The sequence below is a fragment of the Gopherus evgoodei genome, chromosome 2 (genome assembly GCF_007399415.2).
Source record: "Gopherus evgoodei ecotype Sinaloan lineage chromosome 2, rGopEvg1_v1.p, whole genome shotgun sequence".
In the NCBI taxonomy this organism is placed as follows: Eukaryota; Metazoa; Chordata; order Testudines; family Testudinidae; genus Gopherus; species Gopherus evgoodei.
Window position 1 is genome coordinate 159,862,397 of NC_044323.1, and position 27,720 is coordinate 159,890,116.

At 45.1% G+C, this 27,720-nt stretch overlaps 1 protein-coding gene and 1 non-coding gene across 2 annotated transcripts; one reads left to right on the forward strand and one right to left on the reverse strand.

Moving 5' to 3' along the window:
* The first annotated feature begins 352 nt into the window (after positions 1 to 352).
* On the forward strand, positions 353 to 451 carry LOC115647334. Its single transcript, XR_003999289.1, has one exon. It is a non-coding gene; the product is annotated as a small nucleolar RNA U13 (small nucleolar RNA).
* A 2,247-nt stretch (positions 452 to 2,698) lies between these two features.
* RNF122 (ring finger protein 122) lies at positions 2,699 to 26,654 on the reverse strand. The gene is made up of 6 exons (XM_030552138.1): positions 26,335 to 26,654; positions 14,711 to 14,867; positions 8,468 to 8,513; positions 7,322 to 7,363; positions 6,655 to 6,737; positions 2,699 to 5,350 (listed from the first exon to the last, which is right to left on the reverse strand). Exons 1-6 carry the CDS (start codon positions 26,357 to 26,359, stop codon positions 5,236 to 5,238), a joined length of 468 nt encoding a protein of 155 aa, XP_030407998.1. The 5' UTR covers positions 26,360 to 26,654; the 3' UTR covers positions 2,699 to 5,235.
* Positions 26,655 to 27,720: the final 1,066 nt, after the last annotated feature.

Genomic DNA, 27,720 nt, shown 5'->3' on the forward strand with positions numbered 1-27,720 from the left:
CCTGCCTTTCCCAGCACTGTCGCAACCCCCCTGCTCCCTTCCACGTGGGCATCGCGCTGCCGTAAAGGCGGAGAGTGAGCGGCGCTCGCCAGAGTAGGGGGAGGCGGGGTCTAGATTTGCATAAATTAGCATGCGTAAAGAGACGGCGGCTCAGGCTCCGATCCTGCCTCTCAATGGCGGCCCAGATGGGAAATAAGGGCCAGCTGGAGCGGGGTATGGCTACAAGTCGCGTCTCGTTGGGGGCGGAGGGGAATCCAGGGGCAGCTCGACTGGGGCCGGGCGCGGTCCGCTCGCCCTGACTTGGATGTCATTGGCGTGGCTTGGCCCCCCCGAGCGCAGCGATCGTGCGCTGATCCTTCTGGTTCTAAAGCATGATGAATGGGGTTTGCACACGGCTGTGTGATATGTGCCGTCCTTCTCTGTTACGACGGGGCACAGTACCCATCTGACCAGAACCTGGGGGCCGCGAGTGTTGCGGGGTGGGGGTGTTTTGGGAAAAATAAGGAAGCTATGTTGTGAGGTTGGGTATACGCGTCTGCTGTGTTTTGTTAGTTTCGTTTTAGGTCGGTTTGCAGACTGTAAATTGATCTCCTGAATACAGTTGTGTTTGCAATGGTTAAATGTTATACAAAGGCAAGGTTTTGATACGATTTTGTTTCTGTGTGTGTGTGGCCTGGGTGCTAGGGGGTGCTCTAGAAATATTCTTTGCTGGTAATGCTGTTTGTATGTATATTGTGTTCTTTGCACAATATTTTCAAGTGTGATTCCTAATTTTGGGTACCTAGCTTGACATACTTTAAAGGGGCTGATTTTCAGGGGGTGAGTGCTTATCACTTTTGGGGAAATCAAGTGTATTTAGGATGCCTACATTTGGGCACAAAATGACTAGTTGTTTTTAAAAATCATGCCCTGGATTTGCAGAATTCATTTTAGGGCTGACAATAACTCTATGCCTTGAGGTAAGAAGTCGTATTTTATCAGGACACTCTTCATCTTTTTATTTAATTTACAGAATTCCCCCTTGTTTCCCGTGAAGTGAGAGCAGAAAATAATATATTAGCACAGTCTCTGCTTATTCACTTCAAAACTTTATGTAGGTGGCTATGTACTCTTCTTTGCTAATTATGAAACTATTATAGACAGGAGACATGACCTGGCCGAAGTCTCAAAAGCCAGCTGCAGAGTTGGGACTAGAACTCAGGAATCCTGCCTCCACTCTACCAGACCAAGTGTAAAACTTCAAAGTGCCTAAACTCCATTTTCAAAGGTGACTTATTTTAGCAAATTGTGATTTAGGCACTTTGAAATTTTTACCGTGACTCTGTATTGGTAGCTTCTATTGCTGGCTCTCACAATGACCTGCCTTGTGACTGGGCAAGTAACTTTCCCTCTCTGTAGCCAAGTTTCCCTTATGTAAAGTGAAAATAACAATACTTACTTTCCTCAATAGAGATGCTTTGATATCAATGGATGATGTAAGGGGGAATACTATAGTATCTAATTACTGGATAGGTTTTTGGGACCGTGCAAGGCAACTGAGAAATCCCAAGGAAATGGCGTAGTTTCTGAGCTGACCGGATTTCCTTCCATGTGTCTGATGTTGAGCGACTTTCCTGTTGCAACCAACAGATGGCAGTAGGGAATGTATGAAGCAAATGTTCTTAAAATTGCCAGATATCTCACAACAATAAATTTACAGAGTTGTATTTTGAATGCTTTGTACATCAAGGACTAAATGATTTCTGCCCCATGACTCCCTTGTTCTCTCCTGTCACACAGGCCCGCAGAGAACAAAGATGGAATACAGAGCTGCTACAGGAAGAGCTGGGATAGCGGCACAGATGTTATGTCCCTGCAATTTATCCATCAGCCACTGAACTCTGATTTTACTAGCCTGAGAGAAAGGGCCCAAAAAACGCTTAAGGACTCAAAGCTAGAGAAGCATGTGTCAGGCTTTAATTGCATGGTTCAAGGAAACAGTTCTTCCTGAGAAATAATACAGTTTTGTTTGATCAAAACATAACACTCACTGGGTGGCTGGCAGATGAGATGTCCCTTTACACTTCCATTCTTCTCATGCTATGGCTATATTTGTGTATGTCTGTATGAGCAGATGACCTACGCAAGCTCATGAATTGCAAGACTTAAACATCCTTTGGTGGGGCTGGAAATAAGTAGTTGTGCTTAAACACTGTTTTCTTCCTGATCCTTAGTGGTATTCACCTTGTGGTCTGAAGAATGAGGATTAATAGCCCATGCATTTTTGTCCATCCCACTGTCACTGCATCTTAAGAACATAAGAGCGGCCAGACCAAAGGTCTATCTAGCCTAGTGTCTTGTCTTCTGACAGTGGCCAATGCCAGGTGCCCCAGAAGGAATGAACAGAATAGGTAATCATCAAGTAATCCATCCCCTGTTGCCCATTCCCAGCTTTTGGCAAACAGAGGCTAGGGACATCATCCCTGCCCATCTTGGCTAATAGTTATTGATGGACCTATCCTCCATGAACTTATCTAGTTCTTTTTTGAACCCTGTTATATAGTCTTGGCCTTCACAACATCCTCTGGCAAAGAGTTCCACAGGTTGACTGTGTGTTGTGTGAAGAAAGACTTCTTTTGTTTGTTTTAAACCCGCTACCTATTCATTTCATTTGTTGACTCCAAATTCTTGTGTTATGAGAAGGAATAAATAACATCTCCTCCTTATTTACCTTCTCCAAACCAGTCATGATTTTATACACCTCTATCTTATCCAATGAACTTTTATTCATATAAATGTCCAATTAATGTCTAGATCATCCTAAGATATTAAATATCCTGCAGCAGTAAGTTTTACCTGTGACGGAGATGTTAATAGGGCTGGGCAGGAAACCGTTTTCCTGTTCCATGAAAATCTAATATTTTGAAAAATTTTCTTCTGCTGAATTGGGACAAAAAGTCGATCTCAAATTTCTGCAAACTGAAACCCCAAAATCTTTTTTAGATCTGGTCAGTTAAAATATTTCAATAATTGACAGATTTAATTTCAATTTTTGACTTTTATTGTAATCTTACTAAAATTTCTAAATGGAAAGTAATTGACTCAAAATGAAAATTTCAGTTTGTCTAAATGTCCCATTTTAGATCTTATTAATCTCAATTTAAAAAAAAACAATTTTTTTGAGTCAAGTGCCTTGTCAAATCCAACAGTTTTGCAAACCATTTTCGTTTTGACAAATTGGAATTTTTTTGTGAAAACGATTGTGAAAACATTAAAAAGTTCCTGACCAGCTCTAGATGTTAACTTATTTTCAACATCTGAACTACTACGGTAACCATGTTCGGTGCCACCAGCCATGATGCAGACCCACCAGTTGCTCACTAGTGTGGGGCTGCTCCTGAAGACAACTGGTTATGGGTGTGTTGATCACTGTCATTTAATGCTGCTTAGAGCAGATCTATATGACATGATGGTAAATACATCAAGAGCCCTACAGCAGTGTACCTTATTGTTACTTACCCCTGTTGCTACAACCACCAAAACCAATAAAATACAGGAGGATAATACTTGGCTTTCGTAAAGCACCTCCCATCTGCAAACTCAATGCAATTAACAAATTGTACTTCATGTGCCCCTGTGAGATAAGTATTATTGCCAGTTTACAGAAGAAGAAACGGACATAAAAAGGTTGTGGATTGCCCAAGATCTAGTAGTAGAGGTAGAGCTAGAAACAGAACCCCTGAACCCTGATTCCCGGTTTCTTGTGCTGATCACTCTCTGCTCCATTCCAACTTCTTAATTTGATTCCCTCAACACTCTGAAATATTCCTAGGCTTAGTTCCAGTTCCAGCGTTAATGTTTTTGGAGCACCCTCCAATCACACATCTTTGTGTGTGTCCCCTAAGAAAATACATTTCTTTGTGCTTTGAGAATTTACTGGTAGATACCCCTTGCTAGAAACAAATATTCACAATTTAGCCTAAGATGCCTTCAGTTTAATTATTGTTTTACATAAAACTGTACATCCCCCATCCTCGGGAGTGTGTAGGAAGCCTGAGACAGTCAGGAAAGTAATACATACAAAAATATTATTTACAGGGCAACATAGGGAGGAGGAGGTGGGGGAATCCAGACTGGATTTTCCACCCATCAGCCCCTCCCTCTCCCCAAACTTTCTGCCTTATGCAGACAGTGACAGTTCACTTTCAAGGTACAAAACAGAATATCTCAGAGTGCTTTTACTAATTTGCACAGTCTCTGAGCTGGAAGGAAATTCTGAGAGGTGACTTTAAAAACAAAATAAAAAAAAAAACAGCCTCCAAGTTTAAATTAAAAATAATTCAAAAGAAAAACCTGCTTTGTATTTGAAACATCTCCAAACTATCTCCATCAGCTGCTAAAAGGTCTTGCTAGCCTGATACAAGAAAGGAATATTAATGTCCAACATGGGGCATTCCCCTGCCCCTCCGCTGTGGTTCCCTAAACACCGCTCCCACTCTTGCAACAGTCCAGCTCTGCCAGCAGGATCTAATCAGTTATGACATGCCCTCTGCAGCTTCTGTTTTTGTTCAGGCCCTATGTAAACACTGACTATTCTTTTTTAAGACAAAGAGATCCCATCAATGGGCCATAGATAAGAATCAGCGCTATGGTTCCAGCAGTCAGGGGACAATACCTGGCTGGCTGTAGCAGAGCTAAAGCTTTGGCCTTTACAAGGGACCTATGGAAGAGTTAAGGCCCTAAACGTAAGTTCGGGTTTTGAAAGAGGGTTATAGTAAACCTATTAAGAACAGCAGTGGTAGATGGGTTTGAACCACAGTCCCCGTGGGGTTGGGGGTGAGGCTCCTGTCTTGCTTCCCACCCTGAACTGGGTGGTTTCTGCAAGGAATATCCAGTTTCAGATGCCTGGTGCCAAGATATCAGACGTCCCTGCAAGATTAGCTAGGAAGGGGCACAATTAAGTTTCCCAGGCCCTTCATGCATCAGCAGTTTGACGCTCAGGTCCCAATGACCCCAGAGTTGGGCCAACACCTCCTCCTCTGTGTGCTTCACGGGGGACGCAGCTTGTTTTCCTCCTGCACTAATGGCAGTGGATCTGTCCCAAGTGTTATGAGGGGGCCATATGCCCATGGCAGGAGGTATCACAGGCTGCTTAGCAATCCCCAGGGGAGGTGGGTGGAGGGGTTAAGTGCAGAGATCACCAGGAAATGGTCTGTCTGGATGGCTGTTTGGCTTCATGGGAGAGAAAAGAGGCCCTCACACCAACTCATCCAGGAGTGTCCCAATGCCTTGGTGGGGCTCCGTGGGGCCTGTGATGGGCTTGTTGCACATGGGACAGACGCAGCGAACCTCCAGCCATTTCACTAGACACCTGCAGCCAAGAAACAGAGAGATGGAGGGGGTGAATTTAGGACAAACATGTCCTTCCCCAGCTCCCTGAGCCCATTACCCTCCTCACTCCTGCCCTCCCAAGTGTGATGTCATGGGCCCACACAACCCAGCAGGTTCCTGCACCTGGCACACACCCACCCACCCAGATGGGAAGAGAGTCATTTCTCCTCTCTATGCCCAGCTGTCCACACACCTCCCATTCTCTCCCTTGCTTATCAACATGCTTCTGTATGTTACTCTGATGCCCGGCCGCCTCATCCAGGGATCCCAAAGCATGTGAGCGTGAGAAGGCTCCAGCGGAAGGAGAGAGCTTTACCTCTGTCCCTCCCTGGCGCTCAGGAGTGGGACAATCCCAAGCAGATCTCCCACCTCACCCTTCTCTAGACAGTGCTTCTCTCTGAACACAGCCTTTGCATAGAGACGGGAATGCTATGGATGCAGCAGTGAATCTATGTTCCAACGGGGAATCTGTCCCTTCCTGGAGTCTGGATTCCCTACTTCCGCTCACAGGGCTGCCCGGGGGGTGGGGGAAGTGGGGCAATTTGCCCCAGGCCCCACAGGGGCCCCCACAAGAATATAGTATTCTATAGTATTGCAACTTTTTTTATGGAAGGGGCTCCTGAAATTGCTTTGCCCCAGACCCCTTGAATCCTCTGGGCAGCCCTGCCCGCTCATGCAGCGGAGGGGGCTGCAGAAATCAAGTGCTGATTTAGGAACTCAGTCCTAAGGCCTGTACGGGACCCCCCCATGTCTTCAAAGTCCAGTCCTTTGCTATCGCAGGCAACCCTACCATGTAATCCCATTCAAATTTACCAACATCTTAAAACAAGCCCCCCACTGTTTATCCCCACTGCTCCTAGTAGGAGGGTGGTCCAGAGCCTCGCTCCTCTGGTGGCTAGAAACCATCTTCTCATGTCCAGACTAAATTTATTCCTGGCCAGTTTACACCCAACCAAGATGTGAATCCCCAAAGCTGAAGCTTATTGATGGGAGTAAGCCTGTCCTAGCTCCCCAGATGGCTTAGCATATGGCTAGAAGGCAAAGGAGTGTAGCCAGGTGACTTGTGCACATTATTATCCAGCTTGTTTAGAGCTGCTCTGGGCATCTTTGCCATCCTGAGAGGGGAAAGGACCAGACATGGGGCCTCTTACCACCCAGGAGCTGTATGAGGCATAGGCCGGGCCTCTCTCCAATCAAGGGCATGAGAGGCATAACTGAACGCTGGGCCTCGTGCCAAGCTGGGGGCATGGAGCAGGCTCTGGGCTGTCCTTGGCAGCTACTCACTTTCTGTGGAAGGCATGTTGGCATGGCAACACTCCCAGCTCATCTTTCACTTTAAAGTCTTCCAGGCAGACGGCACAGGTCTGCTGTGGGGAGACAGAGAGGAGGGGAGGGGAGGAATGAGCCTGGAGAACAAAGCATCACACCCACAGGCACCAGAGATCCCAGACAGAACCAGCCTCACACTATCACGAGCACCGCTTGTCTTTTGCTCCCTCGGGAGCTCATTTCACACAGCCAATAAACTGCCCTCGGAAGGGGAGCTGTTCACTGATACAGGCTGCATCTGCACAGGTAGGGGCCTACCTAGCATCTCTGTTTCCCAGAGCCACCCAAGTTACCCTCAAAAAGCATCTCATCGTGACACAGGCCTTATGCAGGGTCACACACTGAGTCAGTGGTAGTTCCAGGTGGGTAAGCTGAGTGCTCTGGGCTTGTGAATGTTCATCTGACTTCAAAACCCCATCTTGTTACAAGATACGAGTTTTGTTAAAAGGCATCTGCTCCTAGGCAGCGAAAGCAGCATGAGGACTCAGGTCCTGCTGGACCCCTCTCTTATCCTTCAGGTAACAAAAGCAGAAGGAAAAGAGGCTCGGGGGGGGGGGGCAGCAATCCCATGAGGCCTGCTCTCAAAGTTCAGGGTAAAAATCAGAGTGGAGGCTGTCCTTACCCCATGCAAATTTAACTTCCTGGCATCACCTTTCAAGACCACCTGTGGGAGAAAAAGGAAAAGAAGCAAGCAGATGAGGATCAGAAGCAGTTATCAGAATGACGGGGGTTATTTTTAACTAAGCAAATGTTGTGCTTGTGAAAGTTGTCAGCCTGACAGTGCTGGAGACAGAAGGCCTCTGTTTATCCAGACAGCAGGCAGCGCACAAGCAGTAGCAGTGCTAACTAATAACTGGCACACAAATCGACTCTGGATAACCCCAGGACTGGGAGAGCATGGCAAGCAGCAGGTCAGGACTGAAGTGCATCGACAGAGCGGTGTGTGGGAAGCCCCATTGTGGAACAGAAAGGCAAGGACTTAGGAGCACTAAGACTCCGGGCTGGAATGTCAGAGAGCTGCAAATCAGGATTGAGGGGCATTGGCAGAACTCTGTGGAGAGGCCTGCCCTGTATGTGACCACGCCATTCCTGACTTCAGCCAGCACTGATAGTCCTTCCCTCTCCTCCCCACAAATAAAATCCTTTGGGACATTTGACCTTGGACAAAGAGCCTCTGCAGTGGTTGGTCTTTCCCCTGCAGAGGGCAGCCGCTGACTGCCCGGGACCTATTCCCCTATTGTATATGATTCCCATTGTAATCCCGACTGGCTTTTCCCCAGCACTGGCTTTGCTTTGGCTCTTTATTCAGTTCAGTGGCATTCTCAAAGCTGACAGCCCAGCACTAAACCACCCTGGGCATTCCCCGTCAGACCCAATACACAGCCATGCCTCAGCACTGTTCTCTGTAGGTTCTCAGGTCCTATGCACCACTTGTGTCTCTACTCTGAAGGCCTGGTAGGTAAACTCACAGGTCCTGCACTGGTCTACTGCGCAGGGGTGAATTTCACTCTCTTGTGAACAATAGAGCGGCATTGAGACCATGCCTCTAGAAATCATCGTCGAGCTATCCATTCAAATCCAGCTCTGGGTCAGCACTGACCTCAAGTTAGTTCCATCGATGGCTTTTTTAGGTGTCAGTCCAGTTCCTCATAGAAAAGTGAATGGCTCACAACTCCCTCCCCTCACTGGCACTAATCTACATGCTTGTAAATATCACAGGCCTGCTGTGAAACCATACAGAAATATTTAGAAATTAGCCACACTTTACCTCCTTGTATCCAAATCTTTCACTCTGTGCCTGATGCCGAAGTTTGCTGGTGAAGGAAAAATAATATATTCTGTCATAAAACACGCTTTATGAAAGCCGGTTGAGGCTGATAAGGGACTCAAATGCAAAACTCAAGCTCATAAAACTAAGGAAATGCATTGTAAAGCCTACATACATCTTCTCACACAGAAATCTCTACAGACACACACCATCCATCCCCCCTCAGACACAAATCCTCAGAGATATTTAGGTGCTTGACTCCCATTGATTTTGGGAGTCAGATGCTTAAATACCTTTGAGGAGTGGGTCCAAGATCACACTCAAACCACCTTTACTCTGCCCTTCATTTGATTCCAGTGATCCTGTGGGATATGGGAATTTTCAGTTGGAGAGGACCAGGAAAGGTCATCAAAGCCTGAGCAGGACAATGAGAAGGGCGGAGACGAGTTTGCTTTCTCTGCTGAGCTATATTGTCGATGCAAATCTGACTTAACTGCATGAGGGGAGCTTGGTTTGAAGGTCTATAATTGGATAGAATTAGAGACAATCATGACCATCAGCAACTGAAAGTCATCACCTCCTGAAGGCTCTTTGGGATCCTCTAAGAGGTGATCTTTGTCCAGTTTATATCTGAGAGGTGCCTTTATCAAAAAGAAACACTGCCTGTTTCTCACTAAATGGCCCCCTTGCTTCTGGTTTCAGCAGAGAAGCCAAGGACTGAATAAGCCAAGGAGAATGAGCTCCCTTCTTCCAGCTCCTCCTGGAAGGGCGACCAAGGAAATAAAGGGCAATTATATGAAAACTATAGGACAAAGCTTATTATTAAGGGACACCAACCCACAGAGATTTATTCATAGTACAAAATACATTGCAGTCAAAGTGAATGGGCCTTTTCATAAGGGACTCTAGGGCAGTCAGCCCAGAACTTTTCACTGACACTATATTTTAAAAAGAATTTCTACATTTCTTTAAATCAGTTTAAAAAATCACATCAGATTTTCAGCATTCATATTTAACAATTAAGTAGCATTTCTGAAGTGCTTCAGACATTCACCCTGGTACTTAATAACCGCTCTAAGGGAAGAAGCATCAGGTAGGAACAGTGAGACATATGGGTGTCGTAGAGTGTGGAGCATTCATAATGGGAACCCAGCTCTTTTGATAAAGCTGGACACAGATTTTCAAAAGGTTCCTCTGATTTGTGGAGTTCCCATGTTGGGGACCCCAGTTTGAGATGTCGTGTGCCTTTCTGACACACTGAGCACCTGCATCTTCCATTGACTTCAGCTAGAGCTGTTAGAGCTGATAACAGACTGCTGAAGACAATGGTTGTTTTGGAGAATTTTGATCTTAGTGTCTTGTCCAAGGTCACAGACAAGAAGCCATTTCTGAGGTGGGACTAGAATTCATGCATACCCAGCTCCCAGATTTGTGCTTGGACCATTATGCCAGGCCTGTCCATGATCCAAATGAAACTGAGACAACCTCCCTCCCTTCACTCCTCTGCAAGTGAAAGCAGCTGGCACACACTGCTGCAGGGAGGGTATTTATTCAGGACACTAGTCTGCTGTTGTCCAAAGGCAGCAAGTTCATTGCTAAACAGAGCACAGCGTCTCCCGAAATACCAGCAGGAATCAGAGGATGGGGCCCGATAAGATCATGCAGCCTGCGGCTGCAATTGTTTCACTTAGGAAGTCGTGAGTGTTCCAGGAAGCACTGTATTTCCAGAGTTCCACTGACCCATCAACAGCAGCTCGGCCTGGTCCAACCTCGGTCTGATGAGGGAGCAGGGAAGGGGGAGACAGCACTTTCCCAAAACTCCAGTGGGACATTATACAGGGTGGTGACAAAAGAGATTCCTGACCCCGTGCAGGCAACAGATGGCTTTGTTCGTTTCTCCTGCACCCCAGGCTCAGGAAACATCACTCCCGGTCCCACCGCTATGAAGCACTCATGGAAAAGCCTCTTGGCTGAGGAATACCCTTCTGCTATCTATGCTGAGCATCGCAGGAGCCTGGGAAATCTGTTACCCCAGCAACTGAGCTGTGTCTATAATCTGTGCTTCTCTTCCCTGAGCACTGCCAGCATCTTGCAAGCTGTTTGCCTGCTGTGCCCAGCTATGGTTGGGGAGGACCTGGTTTATAGACACCCTGAAAGAAAGGATGGAGGGTGGGTGGGTGAGAATGTGTGATAGGGCCAGATAAGACACGTGCCCCAGCCCCATAAGGACAAAGAGCTCCTCCTAGCTTACACAGAAACTTTTATTTTTATTTTAGTTTTATTTTCCCATGTGTTCCTCTCTTGCTTTGATTTATGGAGAGGGATTTTACTCTCCACGAGACAGGACCGGATGCAGCACCTGGTCCTCCACAAGATTCTGTTTCGCACCTGTTTGTATTACAACTGGACTGGGTTACCTCACAGTTGGCCACCCAGAGCTTTCTCATTGCTCTTCAGCCATAGTGCATTGCCCACATCTGCAGTCCTCCTTTGAACCCAGGAAGTCAGTGAAGCTGCTTTCCTCAAGCTGTTCAGGGAGCCAGAGTGACAGGATCACCCATCCACTGCTCTAACTGGAAACAGAAGCCAGGACTATGTGGCTTGTCCTGGCCTCCACGTGCTGAATAATCACCGCTGACAAAATGAAAATAAACCCCCACATCCCTACATGTGCAACAGCCACCCCTCCCCATGGTCAACAGCAGGGCTTGAACCCAATGCCATCCAGCACAGGCTAAAGGAATAATTTAGTGGGTAGCAGTTGTAGGCTGTTATCCTCTAGTGGCTCAGACATGGGGTGGAGGGATGGAACACAGCACATATTTTGCCAGTGCGTTACACATGGGTGTGGAAAAGCAAAATGCTGTGGGGTTCTTACTGAGCCATCTCCTGTGTGTATGACTGGTAAGCTGGGGGCTGGGGCTCGCATGAGGATGTACATTTATCTCTGTGGTGCCTCTCACTGTAGTCATCTCTCTCTCTCAGAATCTCAGTTCACTCCCAGCCTCTGAGTGAATGTTAGACAGCAGAGGCCTGAGAAGGGCCCCTCACACACACAGAGCATCCTTTATGTGCTGTAAACAGGAGTGGAGTAACAGCTGCAGGAATGGCTTACTATCAACCAGAACAATTTCCTGGGCAGCCTGCCTCCTCACTGCCCCCACGCACGCAAGCCAAAAAGACAACCAGTCTCATTATTCCAAGCTGTAAAAAACCCAGGTCACTGAGTGCCTCCTCCAGACCCAACAGCTTATTTTTTTTAATTAATAATATTAACTAAATCACTGGAGCAAGGGAGCAGCAGAGGGTGGGGGAGAAGTTGTTTCCAGAGCAGGGCACTGAACGGCCGCTTGGCATGAGCTAGAACCAGGCCAGGGTACTGTATCCACAGCAGTCTCTCTGGTAGCGTGGGGCATCAGATCTGAGCGTGTGAGAGGCAGCTGCAGAAGATCCCACTGCAGAATCCACAAGCTATGGGACATGGCAAAAAGGCAGATATTCCTCTGCCAAAGGCTGCAGAGTTAGGTCACAGGGTACTGGGAGGGGACTGACTCCCCCTCTCCTATCAGGGACCTCTGGGTTTCCTGAAGGTTTGATAGTTCCCTTGCAAAGGACAAACTCTTTCAGATCCATCCCATGCAGCAAATTACAATTGCACGGCTGAGGGGCACTAGCAGAGCTGGAGAAGCTGAGGGGGGATCCCAGGATGGCAACAGCATGATGGAAGGGCTGCAGATCAGGATAAAGGTGCAAAGGCAAGCTGGACAAGGTCTCAGGACTGGAACATTAGGGGCTGCTGCCGGGCAGAAGTGAAGTGCATTAGCAGAGCTGGGTGGGCCCTGCAGTGGGGTAATGAATTCAATTTTTCCCAATCCACTGGAACTTTTCTAGACATCCCAGTTGCTGCTAAACTCGAGAGTTTAAAAATAGCCTTCTTCAACAGGGAAGGGTAATGAAAAGACACATCCTCCCCCCTTCCCCTGTAAACAATGCATCAGTCTAGCTCGGTCACCTGAATAATACCCCCTGCCTTCCTGCCACTTCCTGCTCTGCTCAGTCCCAGTCCCTTACTTAGATGGAGCCCTGTGGAGACCAGGATCCTGGCTTGGCTTGGAGCCCTTGCAGGGAGTCAATTGTTTGCTCCTTAGGGAAACGGGCGAGTGCTCTTGGCAATAGTTCCCAGCAGGCTACGGAAATAAACAGCAGAGGCAGCGGCAAGCAGTTTGCTCAGAGCAAGGCTAGACAACATGGTGCTGAAAATGCCCAAGGCCGCCTACATTCCAGCTTCTGCTGTTGTTACCCTGGGTGTAGGTACGACAGCAGGCGAAGAAGGGGGCAAGTTCCTTGTCCCATTTTTGCCAGCACAGAGCGGCTTAATAGGCTGCCAAAATGGGGGCACCTAAAATCAGAGGCTGCTTTTTTGGGGGGGAATGGCCTAAATAACTTACCCAAGGTCTAACAGTGGCAAAGTCCAGAAAAGAACCCAGATGTCTTTGATTCCCAGGCCTGGACAGAGACCACGAACCCAGCCTTTGTCCATGCTGTTCTGTCCGTGAGTTTGCCTGGTAGTCTCTAACACTGGAAAACGCCCCTTCCCTTCTGCTGTCTCCCCAACGTATTACTCGGGGGGAGGGGAGGGCTTTATTTCAAGCAGGAGAAGCTGCTAACTTATAGCCCTATGCATGGTACATATAGAGTATACTGTGCTGGGCCAATTAACAGCTGCTGTTCCAAAAGGTGACACATGGAGGGACCAGGTGTCAGATGACAGCTGAAGCCTCCAAATGCGGAAGGGAAATGGCTGCTCAGAAGTTGCTTTTGATACTTGATTTGCTGGGGCAAAAAACCCCTCAATCCTGCCAGATTATTTTCACTCTGTCCTCTCCCAGCCCTCATCCCAAACTCCATCCCTCTCCAGTGGAGAGTTTTCCCAACAGTGCCTGGCCTGGGTAAACATGGGGATAATGCTCATGGATTTGTGACCATGACCAGCTGTGAAGCTCAAGGCAGATGGATGAGCTCTAGCGACACAGAAGAGATGAAATTATTCTAATAGGTTTAATAAAAATAATAAATCTCAGACTAGGAATGGAGGCGACAGGCAGCTTCTGGGAGGCTAGTCAAAGCTTCTAAAAATAGTCCCAGATCCTCTGATGATGCCATCTGCGAATTCCCCTGGTGCGTGTCAACACAGGGGTCAGGTTTGCAGCAGATCTCTTCCTCTTTCCCTGGCTCTGTAATCCCAAACACAAATCAGCTCTGCGCCTGGCAAGCAGTTGATTGTTTGCTCCTTGATGGGGAGAGACTGCTCTTGGCAAATGGTCCCCAGCAGATTACAGGGCGTATGGGGGGAAGGAGGGATGGTTATCTTTTTAAGGTGTCACTACTAAAAAGCACTGTGGTAGAATGATTGTATGATTGCAGTATGAATGAGGTATATGACAGCCTCCAATTATAATTTGCAATGGGAAGCTTGTTCATTCTGTTTCCTTAAAGGGACTTGGAGGTCAGCAGAACCAATGGTGTACTTCCCCTCTCACAAAGGTCTGCAAAGCCCATGAAGCTCTTCACTTGTCTTATTCAAACCACACATTTGAGGGCTCTTTAAAGAAAAAAAAAAAAACAGTTGCAACAGCCCAGCCCTCATAAGCAACCCTACAACAACAAACTCCTGTATGTGTGTGTGTGCTGGAGGAAAAATTTGCTAAGGCAACATTTAAGGCATTTGTTGTAGCCAAGCAGAAAGTGAAAGGAACATATAGATCTTTGTATTATACGTATAAAATATAGTGGGGCTGTTCAGTGGGTTTGTCTGGGATTCACCCCAGTGGGATCCCACTAGGCTCAGCGATCAGTGAGAGTCTGAGGTTGCTAGGATTCTTTATGTGAGTTCTTAAAAAGCTTATGCTCAAATAAATTTGTTAGTCATTAAGATGCCACAAGTACTCCTCTTTTTAAAACAAGGGTAAGTTAGTCTGAGTCAGGGTTGCCAACTATCATGGATTTTATCACAAGTCTCAGGATTTTCTTCAAGATCCAGCTCCTGGAGTCATGTGATTATATGAGACTCTCAGCTTTCACCTAAAAAAATTCCAATTGGTCCCCTGGACACTAGTGTCCTTAGACCTCCCAAAAAGCAGCTGGGGTGAAACTTTCCCAGGCTGGAGCCCTGAGGTCAGCTGATAGGCTCCCCTGTATCCTCCATGCCACATGCATGCAGAGCCCATTGGGTCCCTAGCTCACCTGATGAAGTAGCAGCAGAAGATGAGGCTGAGCACAAAGACAAAGATGCCGGTGCCGAAAATGACCATGTAGATATTCAGCGGTAGATCCTGGAAGGTGATGGGAGGCATTGTGCACGATTTATTGGTATAAATCAGCCCCAAACCACAGAAGCATCCTTTGGGGAGAGAGAAACAGCCTTTAGAATGAAGAATGGAAGAGAGAAAATGGAAGATGATCAAATTTACCCTTCTTAGAGAAATGCAACTTTCCCTTCCCAAATTCTCTGCTTGTGGCAGACAGCACAATTGTAACCCACTGCAGCATTTGTTGTAGTCTTCTCTTGTTATATCCCCTAGCTAGATAGCCTGGCTCTTTAACTGAAGATGTAAAGACTGGTGCTTCTAGCTTTGGAGATCCCCTTTCGGTTCCTGGGGTGTTGGCCATCACACTATAGTTATGGCTTTAATCCTTAGTGGGAAGGAAGGGAACCTGACTAATCCAGGCTCCAGGCACTGAACAGATCCCCCTTGGATTCTCCTCAGGCACATCATGCACCATAATGGGTAGCTATGCAGAAGAAAGTGACTAAGAGGAGGGGTATACTGCAAAAGGAGGGGTGTTCTTAATTTGGGATAGTGAATAGTAGTGAAGACACAGCAAAGCAGATTACCATAAGAACATAAGAATAGCCATACCGGGTCAGACCAAGGGGTCCATCCAGCCCAGTATCCTGTCTATCAACAGTGACCAACGCCAGGTGTCCCAGAGGGAGTGAACCTAACAGGTAATGATCAAGTGATTTCTCTCCTGCCATCCATCTCCACCCTCTGACAAACAGAGGCTAAGGACACCATTCCTTACCTATCCTGGCTAATAGCCATTATTGGACTTATCTGTATGAGTTTATCTAGTTCTCTTTTAAACCCTGTTATAGTCCTAGTGTAAGTGAGTGGACTCACCCCTGCGGCACCTCCTGCTGGTCTCTGTTGGGAATTAGCTCTCCAGCCATTGGAGCACCCTCTGCAGGCCAGTGATCCGCCTCACCACTGGCCCCATGTCCCTCCCAGGACCCCGGTGCCCCTTTCTCTAGGGTGCTGCCCCTCTGGCAGTAACCCCCAATCTCAGGGTCTCCCCTCCCAGGGGAACTCCCACCCCCTATCCCCACCTTGCCTCAGTCTTGGCTACTGCCAGTCACCACTTAGCTCCCGTTCACTGGGGCAGACTGCAGTATATCAGCCACTCATCATAGGCAAGGAGGGTTGGACCTGCTGCCTTTGCCTGCTCGTGGGCTGCCCCTTTGCAACCCCAGTACCTAATAGGACTCACCAGGCCTGCCCCCAACCCTGTTCTCCTCCAGGTACCTAGTAAAGCTCTGAACACAGAGACAGAGTGTGTGTCTGCCCCTGGCTTCCCTGCCTTTATAGGGCCAGCTGAATCTGGGGCATGGCCATAGCTGAGTCTGCCTCCCAATCAGCCCATCTTAAGGCTCCCAGCCCCAGCACTCTCCAAGGGCTAGCTTTTAAGCCCTTAGGGAAGGAGTGGGTGACCATCCCGCTATACCTAGCCTTCACAATCTCCTCAGGCAAGGAGTTCCACAGGTTGACTCTGTGCTGTGTGAAGAACTTCCTTTTATTTGTTTTAAACCTGCTGCCCATTCATTTCATTTGGTGACTCCTAGTTCTTATATTATGGGAACAAGTAAATAACTTTTCTTTATTCACTTTCTCCACACCACTCTCGATTTGTACCTCTATCATATCCCCCCTTAGTCTCCTTTTTTCCAAGTTGAAAAGTCCTAGCCTCTTTAATCGCTCCTCATATGGGACCTGTTCCAAACCCCTAATTATTTAATTGTCCGTCTCTGAACCTTTTCTAATGCCAGTATATCTTTTCTGAGATGAGGAGACTGCATCTGTATGCAGTATTCAAATTTACCAGTATATCTGTATGCAGTATTCAAGTTTACCAGTATACCAGTTCAAGTTAAGCCTATAGGGCAACCTGGAGTTGATCCTGAGTTGCTAATCTGAGTTGTCATGTCTCCACTGCTATTTTAACCTGAATTAGCTAACCCGAGTTAAGAACACGCCTTTTTTGCGGTGTGCACAGGTTTGGAAGGATTCGATTTGTTTAAAAATCGGTAAACACTGATTTCATTGCACACATGCAAACCAAAGAAAAATTATTTCCATCAATAATAATACAAATTCAGATAAACAGGATTTTCTTACTTTGTTAAAATCCAGTGACCTAGACTTTTGAATTAGGCTGTTTACCAATGGACTAGTGAATGAATAGTAAAAATGGGTCAGAGTTGACTTAAAGAGATTTACTTTGTATATTTTGGCATGTGGGGTTGACAATTTATGTTTTAACAGTTTATAAAGTTTTAACGTTTTGAATCTTAACATCTACAGTCATTAAATAATGGTCTGGCACCCCCCCACCATAATTCCCCCCAATTGTGAACATTTAAAATGGGTAAAAAAAGGCTTAAAAATCAGCCATTGATTATTATCTGTCAAAATTGTAAACAAATAAACATCAAATTCTGCCAAGCCTAAGTGCAGACATAGTCTGTGTACGAATGGCCTCTGCTCCTACAGCATCTCTCTGCTCCCTGTTAGTCTGAGTCCACACTGCTGACTTCACTGCCTCAAAGCATGCTTCCACTCCCATTAGTCCTATGGGCCCAACACAGTCACAGGAGAGCAAACTGGAGTCTTGTTCTGACCCATGCATCCACTAGAGAGGATCCAGTCCAACTGCAGAAACTTTATTGTGGCTTGTAGAGTGAAGGACCCTGCTCTGGAGCTGTGAGTGAGAGAGAGAGAGAGAGAGAGAGAGAGAGAAGACATAGCCTTGCTATATCCTCTTTACAAAGTCTCTTTTATGACCATTGCCACATCTTCAATGCAATGCCTTTATCTCCCAGAGATCTTCCCTTGGGAGACTTGAGACTTGTTAGGGCTCCTTGGGGATTGCCTTAGCTGAAGGCCACCTTTGTTCTACTTCAATGGGATTCTTACTGTGACATCGTTCTTAGCACGTTTCTCCTGACCCCCAGGGCCAGAGATTTCAGTTCCGCAAGTCAATCTTTGGGTTTGTCTGCACTGGAGACTTGCCCTGATTTCAGGAGCTGGTGAAACCCCCCAGCTTAGATGGGATAAACTGCTAAAAGCCAGTTTGCACTGATGCAACTCACTTTAGTTCCAAGTAAAGATTAGCAGCACCATGCAAATATTATTGTTAATTGTTATCTGTATTGCAGCAATGCCTAGTGAGCCCAGTCATAGACCTGGGCTCCACCATGCTAGGTGCTGTACAAACAGAACAAAAAAGAGACAGCCCATATCCCAAAGAGTTTATAAGCTAAACAGCAGCTTTGCTTGTCTATACGAATGGTTCACCCTGGTGCAGCTACACAAATGTCTAGAATCAATGCAAACCTCTTGTGTAGAGAAGGCCTTAGTTTTGCATCAACAGTGGAGACGCTACAATGCAGTTCTGCAGCATGGTGAGTACATCTCTGTTATAGGTGCTGTCAAAAGAGGATCAAAGGGGACACGGTCTGTTTGCTTTTGATCTATGCTTTTCTCAGTCCCAAGGGGAACTGATTTTAATCAAAATGATCATCCTCCTCCAGCATCTTGGACTAAAAGCACCACAGCCAGGAAGCCAGGCATTTGGAAGAAAGACAAGCGCATACTCTCTATCTCCGTAGAAATACACAAACTCCCTTCCTAGTCCAATGTAAGGGTACAGTAGAAAAATGCTTGAAAAACAGGGACAGTTGGCATGCGTCATTCCAGCCATGTGCTAGCGCACAAGAGCCAGAAACTGAAATGGACTAGATCAGAGGTCAGCAACCTTTCAGAAGTGGTGTGCCGAGTCTTCATTATTCACTCTGATTTAAGGTTTCACATCCCAGTAATATATTTTAACATTTTAGAAGGTCTCTTTCTATAAGTCTATCATATAACTAAACTACTGTTGTATGTAAGTAAACAAGGTTTTTCAAATGTTTTAAAAGCTTCATTAAAATTAATTAAAATGCAGAGGCCCCCGGACCAGTGGCCAGTGTGAGTGCCACTGAAAATCAGCTTGCATGCCGCCTCAGCACACGTGCCATAGATGCCTACCCCTGGACTAGATCCTTCACTAGATTCCTGCTTCCAAGTCTGAAGTGGTGACACACTCAATGGCCTTCTCCAAACCAACTGAAATCAGGAGATTTTTTTGTCAATTGTCTTCAGTGCGCTTTGAATTAGGCCCGATATGCCCATGTGTACCCAGACGCACTCACCAATGCACTCCTCTTGCAGGTCATCTGGTGCTAGAGGGTAGGGTGGGATTTTACTTCTCTACATCATAAGCTTGTTCCTTAGGTTTTGGAAACTCACAGGACCCACCAGGGATGCATCTTAATTTGGGACTAGAGCCAATGGCAAAATCACAGCTACTATTCCAGAGGCATCAGCCCTGGAGTCCTAAACGGGCACAGCAGACTCTGGTAGGAGGGTAATGGTAAAGCAGGGGATTATAAACCCAACCATCTCAAGGAGTGAGGAGAGAGACGCAGTTCAAACAAAGAGAAGAATGCAGGGGGAAAAAAAACCAACGCCAGTGCAGACTGACTCCCCAGGAAGCTGTTGCAAAGCAAGACTCTGCCATGAAAAGGCACCGTCTTTGTACATCAAAATAATGCTGACTTAATGAAAAGGGGAGCTTTGATTTCACTTTAGATCATGCTCAAATAGGAATTTAAAAGGAAAGCAGTCTCTGAACTGAGGCCCCATCTGTGTTCTCAAGTGCCTTTTCCTCTCCCTTTTCCGCTCCAGCACCCCGTGTCTCTGGTCTGCTGAATCTCATTAAAATCCTCCTAGAGAAACACTTAAGGCTTTAATTACAGCCAATTAAATCCTCCTTCCCTCCCCGGAGCTTCTGGTAACAAGGTGAAATTTCCCCTTTGCCATTAGGAACAGAGAGGGGCAGGGCAATTGGTGGAGTTGTGGACAGTGGTGCATGAGCAAGGAAGTCACAGGAGAGATGCTTTGCATACTCCTAAAGCAGGACCATCTCCCTCCTAACCAGACTCCCATAGGAGCAAAGCAGGAGGTCCAGTGAATAGGGAGGGGTCTGGGAGCTGGGTCTCCTGAGTTCTAATTCTATCTCTTGGAGGGAATGTGAGTACAGATGGCGATTGGAAGCCGGAGCTGCTGAAGTGAAATCCTGGCCCCCTTGAATTCAATGGCAAAATGGCAGCTGACTTCAGTGAAACCAGGCTGTCACCCTTGGAATCTACTCCCGTTTTTCTACGCATTCACTGTATGAACTTGGGCATGGCACTTCACCTCTTGTTTTATCCATCCATTAAATAGGGATGATGCTGCTTTCCTATCTGTGGAGGAGGATTGTGGGGTTATGTAATCAACAGTTATAAAGCGTTGGACAATCCTGGGATGAAAAGTGCTATGGAAGTATTATTAATTAATAAATAGTAGTTATTCAACAACATTCAGCTCTTCTCATTTGAAGTCCCAGACATGGCCCAATAGGAGGTATTTATTAGTTCTGTAGCACAGTAAGCGTGCACCATGCTTGTAAACACATGAACACAAGGTTCCTATCCTAAAGATCTTACCTTCAAAGGCCAGATTCTGCAACCCCTACTCACATTACTGCTTCAGGGAGGGTCAGAGCCAAATACTATAGCTGGATGGATAATTATATGTCTGGTACTGAAATTTGTAATTATACAAATCAAGACAAGGGCTGTCAAAGTTCATGCTTCAGGGTGTAAACTGATCCTTCCAGGAGTCAGGAATGAAACTCCACATACCATCACCTCTGTGTACTGCTAGCTAAGAGCTTTATAGGGCATCTTTTTTGCACTGTTTTGAAGCATTGGGTATTCACTGAACCTGATGGAGCAGTGATCAAATCTGGTATGACAGGAGGCAGGGTACTTGACTGTATGGACCAGTGGTCTGTTCCTGTATGGGAGGGGACAGGATACTGTATAGATTAATGATCTGGTCCACTACAATAGGCAACAGCATTTATGATATGGGGACAGGCCCATCTAACTCAATATCCTGCCTCTTTTTGTATCAGAAGAAAATACATGATCTATCTAGTCTCCTATGCCACTTCCTGTTGGACTGAAAAAGATCATAGGCCCACAAAGTCCTGTATTCCTTCTCTTGCCATACTGGAATAGAGCAATACTCCACATTTGCCAGCATCCTAATCTCCAGATCATCAGGGACAGGAAAAGAGATTGGAGAGAAGTGGTCTCTTCTCACTGTTCTGAACAAAACTACTCAGAAATGATCAAAACATCATTAAATCACCTTAAAAATAATGACACAATGGTGGTATCCATTGCTGCCATATTTAACTTAGAGTCCTCATTTGGGATGCAGGCAGTGGAACAGCTGTTACTGGATACAAAAAAGTGATGACTAATGATGGTAATAATGGGCCAGGCATACATAAGAAATAGGATAAAAAAAATAAAAGTACACAACCCAGGAGAAGTCTACTTTGAAGCAGTGAGCTATTTTTAGCACCTATTGCAAAGTGCTAACCACTAAACTCTAGCTGTGTCTCTGCACAAAGATTTTCAGACACAATTTGCTACCCAGTTATATGAAGTCTTTCTCTCTGGCAATCTGAGATCTATTAGCGACTCAGAGAAAGGATATGGTTTCATCACTAGACTAGAAAGCAGGTGATCTGGGTTCAAGTCTCTGATCTGTCATGGACTCACTGTGTGGTCTCCGGCAAGTGACATCAGGCCATGTGTTCAGCTCCTGTTGCCATGCTTCCAGACAGACTTCAAAGAGTTTGGACTCCCCTCTGGCTCGGGGGGGGGGAGGGGGAATTAAATTCCCAGCTCGTGGCTTCTCTTGCCTTGAACCCTGAAATCGGTGACTTTAAAGGGTTTTTTTTGCATCTGGACAATGAAAAACAAACACCTGGGGCAGTTGCAAGCAGCCTCGTTGTATGGCAGGTTATCACTAGTCATCTAAAGATGATCTGGACTTATAAGCAAGCATCTTGAGTAGTTAATTGATCACCCATTTATAATGGGTGGAAAATCCCCATCATAAATAAGTGTGCCTAGAGCAGGACTCAAAACATGAGAGAAAAGAGAAAGGAAAGCCAACTACAGGGAATCTTGATTATATGCATAGAAAGACAGGGTGAGCTATGCAAGGACAGTCCATATAATAATAGTAGTGCCTGGCTTCTTATTTATGAAGCCCAGTGGACCTCAGAGAGTTCTTAAGTATTAATGGTGTCAGAGTGAGCTTCCCAGCAGGCCTTCTCCTACACTAGTTCTAACTGAGTCAGGGGACCTGATATGAACATTGTTCCAATGTGTAGTCTAAATGGGACCTTGCCTTTCTTCTGTTTGGACATCCCGTAAACACACACCCTTGCACAGAATCTCTGCTTCTGGGAGTACATTTCTCTGGCTCCAGTCTGGCCCCATGTTTGGGGACAAGCATAGGAGAATCGTGCTCTGGCTACTGACTATTTTCCTAAACATTTCCCACTGGTGGCAGCAGCAGTGGGAATACTAGTTTGCAAAAGGCACCACTAGCAGCTGGCACTTAACCACCTTGCCATCAAGACCTGCTCCAAGCAGGATTAGTGACACAGTAGTTGGAACACATGATTCTAAACTAAAATTCTCACTGGAACTAGCAGTGGCAGTCGAATCTACAATAGCAACAGTGGGAAATTTTAGGAGAAAGAGAAGAAAGGAAAAAGAATAAAACCTTAGTGATTATCCCCCACTCTTCTTCTGAAGGAAGCATGGGACCTTGCTCTCCAGCGTGCTCTCCAGCCACAACACAGCTAATTTTAAATGCACCCACTTTGCAGGTAGCATTAAAAACAGGCATGTAGAACCCAAGAGATCCAGTTAGAAAAGCCAGCCAGACTTGGAGGTAGTGTCCCTTTCCAACAGCAAACTAGGCTTCATCTAGACTCTGATTTTAAAGGTGTGTTGTTGGAGCATGTTAGGTAAAGTTCTAAAAGTGTAGCCTAGATGAGGCAGCATAAGTTTTAACACATGCTAAACTAGTCGAATAATCACTGAGGCTCCTCCTAATTCAAACAACATGCCTTTAAATTCTAGCCTAGATAAAGACCTTGGTCCACATGGACAACTGGGTCGGTTCACATAAATCCAATTTAAAAGCAATTTAGATGAATTGGTGCAAACCCCTGTGTAGGACTCCTATTTCAGTTTAAGAGTGATTTATTTAGGTTTATTTTAAATCAATTGGGATCAGGTTTAGGTTAAGATTAAATTAACAAAACTCTTCTTAATTGAAATAAGAATATCCATGTAGGGGTTTGTATCGGTTTAAGCAAAATAGTGCATGTTTGTGTATACACAGATCTGAAGTTTTTTAACCAATCATCCTCTGATGAGGAAAGCTCCCCTCATGATGTAGAAACCACTGCTCCATTTTGCTGAGGAAAAGCTTACATTTGTATGGGGCCACAACGAAAACAATGAGCAGACAGCAACAATCTAATCTATTTCCCAGAGCTGTGTGGACAGATCCTGGGCTCACAAACCAGAATGCAATGAGACAAGCCATGTTAATTATCAAAGTTTAAAAGCAACACAAGGTCTTTTTGAAAAATAAAAAATTGTTTGCTGAGGTAGAGGCGACCAAACTTGTTAGCACAGGTGAGAAGTTTTCTTTTTTTCCCAAGAGGTTCTTAGAGGGAAACAATGGAGAAAAAACAGCACTTGACCCTGTTCCTTCAAAGTTACTTGTCAAGGACAAGATTTGCATTTGCTAGCACGGATTTAGACATGAGATCATACAGAGTCTAAGTGCCAGATTCACTCCTGAGCAATCCCAGTGAGAATGATTTTAGCCCCAAACATGTATAGGCCTGAGGATGAGAAATGGACAGCAGAACCATTGCAGGATTGGGGGCCTATGTTTGTAGTTATAGTGGTATGGCCGGGTTTCCATTGACTTTGCTGGGTGCAAGAGTCTGCATTCACGGCCCATCCGGATCAGTACAGATGCCAGGGTCCAGTCACACTGATCAGAATCAGGGCTTTGAGCAAGTGCAGGCCTTTGAGCTAGCCTCACCCCACTTACTGTTTAATAAGATGAATCAGAAACTCAGCAGGTCATTAAATAAACATCACTCCCACCCCCCCAATGAAAAAGGTACACGCTTCGCATCTGTAAATGGAATGCAACATCCATTGCAGTTCTTGCTCTGATGCTAGAAGACTTCTAAACACATGCATTCCCCCAAACCAGAAGTCCACAACGGGGGTCATGGCTTGCTCCACATAAAGCGACAAGTAGGTGGCTCGACAGGTAGGTGGCTCATTTGACTTGCATTTACCCACTGGTATCTCTCTATGTGACAGAAATATAATTCAGTATTCTGCAAATAGTTCAACAAGAAGCAGAATATTTGATATACTTATAAATAAATAATGGAAGTTGGAACTCAAAACTTAACTGTAGCATGCACTACCTGCTACAAAATATTCAACAAACCTTATTTATGTGAAAGGTCAGTTTGTCTATCGGGTTTAGGCTTAACACACCAAGGCCCCAATCCTGCCAACACTTATGGTCATGGTTAACTTTAAGCATGTGAGTAGTCCCAAAATTCACAAAGCAAGGTGCCTAAGGTTAGTCTCCTAAATCCATGCTTAGAGTCCTGAATAAGAGTGGTCTAGTTTTCAGCGTTTCCAAGCATACTCACAGCCTCTGAAGCCAATGGAGCTGGGGGTGCTCAGAACCTCTATTACTCAATCTCTATTATTTAGGAGCCTAGATACGGATTTAGGAGGCTAACTTTATGCACCCAGGTTTGAACATTTTTCTCTGATGTCTTTATATGTATCTTATTTTAAAGAGAATGCATGCATTCAGAACAAGTTAGCACTCAACATATGGCAAGATCATTGGCTTCCTGTCCCCAAAGCTGCATGAGAACAGGCAGTATATGAAGAGGTATTATAGAAGAGGAAGCCACTGGTTGCATTATATTTCACTTCAAAGCCTGCAGCTCTTTCAGAAATTAAAATAAACTGACCTTTGTTACTCAACTATGGCTTAATGATAGAATCCCCAGTACAATTTTGAACTACTTAGTCATAAAAAAAGGTTTTATTATTTTTACAAAAAACTCACAAATATACTTGATTTTGTCTTTGTGTCCCTTTTGTATGTTTAGCACAATACAATGGAGATACAAGGCCCTGTCTTGAGTCCTTTTTGAACAGGTTTATTCCCATTCTGTGGCCCCTGGAAAGAGGGATTTTCATTATAAGCAGCATCAGAAATGAATACATGGCAAATTAATTTAGTAATTGGCTTCTATTCACTGGAGCTAAGCAGGATTCACAGTGCTTGAAATAAACTGATTCCCTTCCCCACTCCCCTTCCTTTTCCCTTCCATTGTCTTTAAGCACATGGCCAATCGACTGTGTATGTGACATGTGTTAGTTAAATTTAATGAAACTATATACAATTAAGGGAGGGGGAAATGCAATGCAAACTAGGTTTAGAACAAAAGCCTCTTGAAATAATTGATCCAAGCTCAGCCTGAGTAGGTCCAAGAAAGGATTCTTCTTATAATTAACCACATTACATACAAAGAGCATTTACCATCTGCTAGCTATTAAAACCACAACATCTCTTGCAAGAAAAGAAAAAAGGAAAAAAAAGAGAGAGATGCGGGGGGGCGGGAATCAGACTAGGAGAACAGCAGAAAAGAAATAAAAAATACACTGAAAAGATTTCTATAAAATTGTTTAGAATTGTATTAAAGGTACTTTGATATTTAAAGACAACTAAGATCCTCCCCCCATACTTTTTTTTTTTTGGTAAAGGAAAATAAAAAGCAGCAGTATAAGCAAATGTAATTTGGCGGTTGGGGGAACTGGATCCCAAAGGTTTGCTGATCTCTATTAGCCACAACAGAAGCGAAACGCTTCAAGAGCAACACTAAGTTCAGCTTTGTTTTTAATGGAAGCTGTGTGAATGAATTGGCTCATACACACAGCTAGTATTGAACAAAGCCTAGTAATTGTTTAACAATATTAAAATTAACCAGATTCAAATTCTTACTATCGACTCCAGTCACAAATGGATGAAGGGGGAAAAAAAAATCTCAGATCGACATGAATAATTAAATGTAACACTGTGAGGGGGGAAATATATACATATAAACTTAATAAAGCTGGAAAAATGAATCCCTTTTGGATAGTGGTTCACCTTGCTTTGACTTCATCAAGGATCACCAGCAAGGCCAGCTTTAAACACACACACAAAGAGGAAAGTGGGAACAAAGCCTGAGCTTGCATCTCACATACTTCAGCAGATCTCTCCCACTCCGGATCTCTAAGGAAATGACAGACTTTTTTATCTCTTTAAAATATCTTTGGATTTTGGTTATAGAGTCAGTCTGCCTTTATAAATAGGAACAGCTTCCCGCCCCACCAATGTAACACAATGAACTTGGGCAAAGCTGGTGTCCATGTGGGGAGGGGAACCACTTTCTCTCAATACAAGGAGACTTTGCGTGCACACACACACAACCAGCACACGCACACACACACAGCTACTCACCGTTACACCACTGAAATGGGTGCATCAATGAGTCCCAAAGTCCTGCAAGGAAAAGAGAAATAGAGAAGAGGATCCTTTCACTTTCAGGGATGGGGAGTTTAGCAGCACTCGAAAAAGAGCTCTCTTCTCACTACCAGCAGTCCAGAAAACAGGCTTGATGGACTTGTAAGTGACAAAAGAAAAATCCCAGAGCAAATAATGGTAGAACTGCTGAGCAAGAAAGTTGATGGTTTGGGTAACAGAGCCTGTTAGTTTGCTAGATCCTACAATTGAAATTTACAAGCAGCTCCTGCTCAGGGATTGTCTCCTACTCTGATACATTTCTATAAGGCTCAGAGTGACAAGAAGCAGCCTCTCCCCTCTAGCTTGGTAGCCACACACATAACCAATCACAGCCTGAGCTGCTTGCCTTATTAACATACTTTCCTTTTAAAGGTTGAGTGTGATAGGCTGGCTTTGAAGTGTCTTTCCAGCCTATGGCTTTCAGACAACAGGCAAGGTGTGCTTTTCTGCATATGTACTTAGCTAATACAATGTAACTTTAAATTTATTTTTGAAAGCCTTTTCGTGAACTCAGGCACAGATGGGTTTGTCTTTCTTAGGTGTGAGGGTCATCAAAGAGTCCTCTAAGAGTTAATGATTAAAGATGCATTCTTCTACAAGGGAGCTAGTCCGTTTTTTAGGGCATATACATCCTAAAAAATAGGATAGTTCCTCTTATTCCCTTTGAAGATCACAAATTACAATAACAACAAAGAATCTGGTGAAACCTTAAAGACTAATAGAATTATTTGGGCATAAGCTTTCGTGGGTAAAAAACCTCACTTCTTCAGATGCATGGAGAAGAAGTGAGGTTTTTTACCCACGAAAGCTTATGCCCAAATAAATCCGTCAGTCTTTAAGATGCCACAGGACTCCTTGTTGTTTTTGTGGATACAGACTAAAGGGCTACCACCGCTACTTGACAAATTACAATACTTCTTAGCATTTACACCGGGCTTTATATTGTCACAACATTGTGCTAACATGACACTAATTAGACCTCAGTGTACCCTAATATATAGCGATTGGGAGATCAAGGCTTGGGGTATAATGGAAGTTACTTGTCCAGGTCCATGCTCATGAAATCAGAGGTAGAGCTTGAATTAGAATTCAGGAATCCCAGTCTCCCTATCTTGGGATGAGGCCGTTTGCCCACACTCAAAGTAACTTCACTGTGGTGGAAAGCTCTCCTATAAATAATAAATATATTCTCTCTCTCGAGCCCCAGAAATCTTTATGTAGCTCACAGATTTGTGTTTCACATCCATTGCCAGGCCTCCTTCAGGATTTGAATCCAGGCCAATCACACCCACAGGCCATTTAATGTGCATAGCCATAGCTACA

Coding starts and splice junctions, on each gene's coding strand:
- RNF122 (XM_030552138.1), bottom strand. CDS start 26,359: ATGCACCCATTTCAGTGGTGTAACG. Junction 8,514..14,710: donor TTCTGCTGCTACTTCATCAG/GTGAGCTAGGGA, acceptor TTCCTTCACCAG/CAAACTTCGGCATCAGGCAC. Junction 7,364..8,467: donor AAAGATTTGGATACAAGGAG/GTAAAGTGTGGC, acceptor TTTCTCCCACAG/GTGGTCTTGAAAGGTGATGC.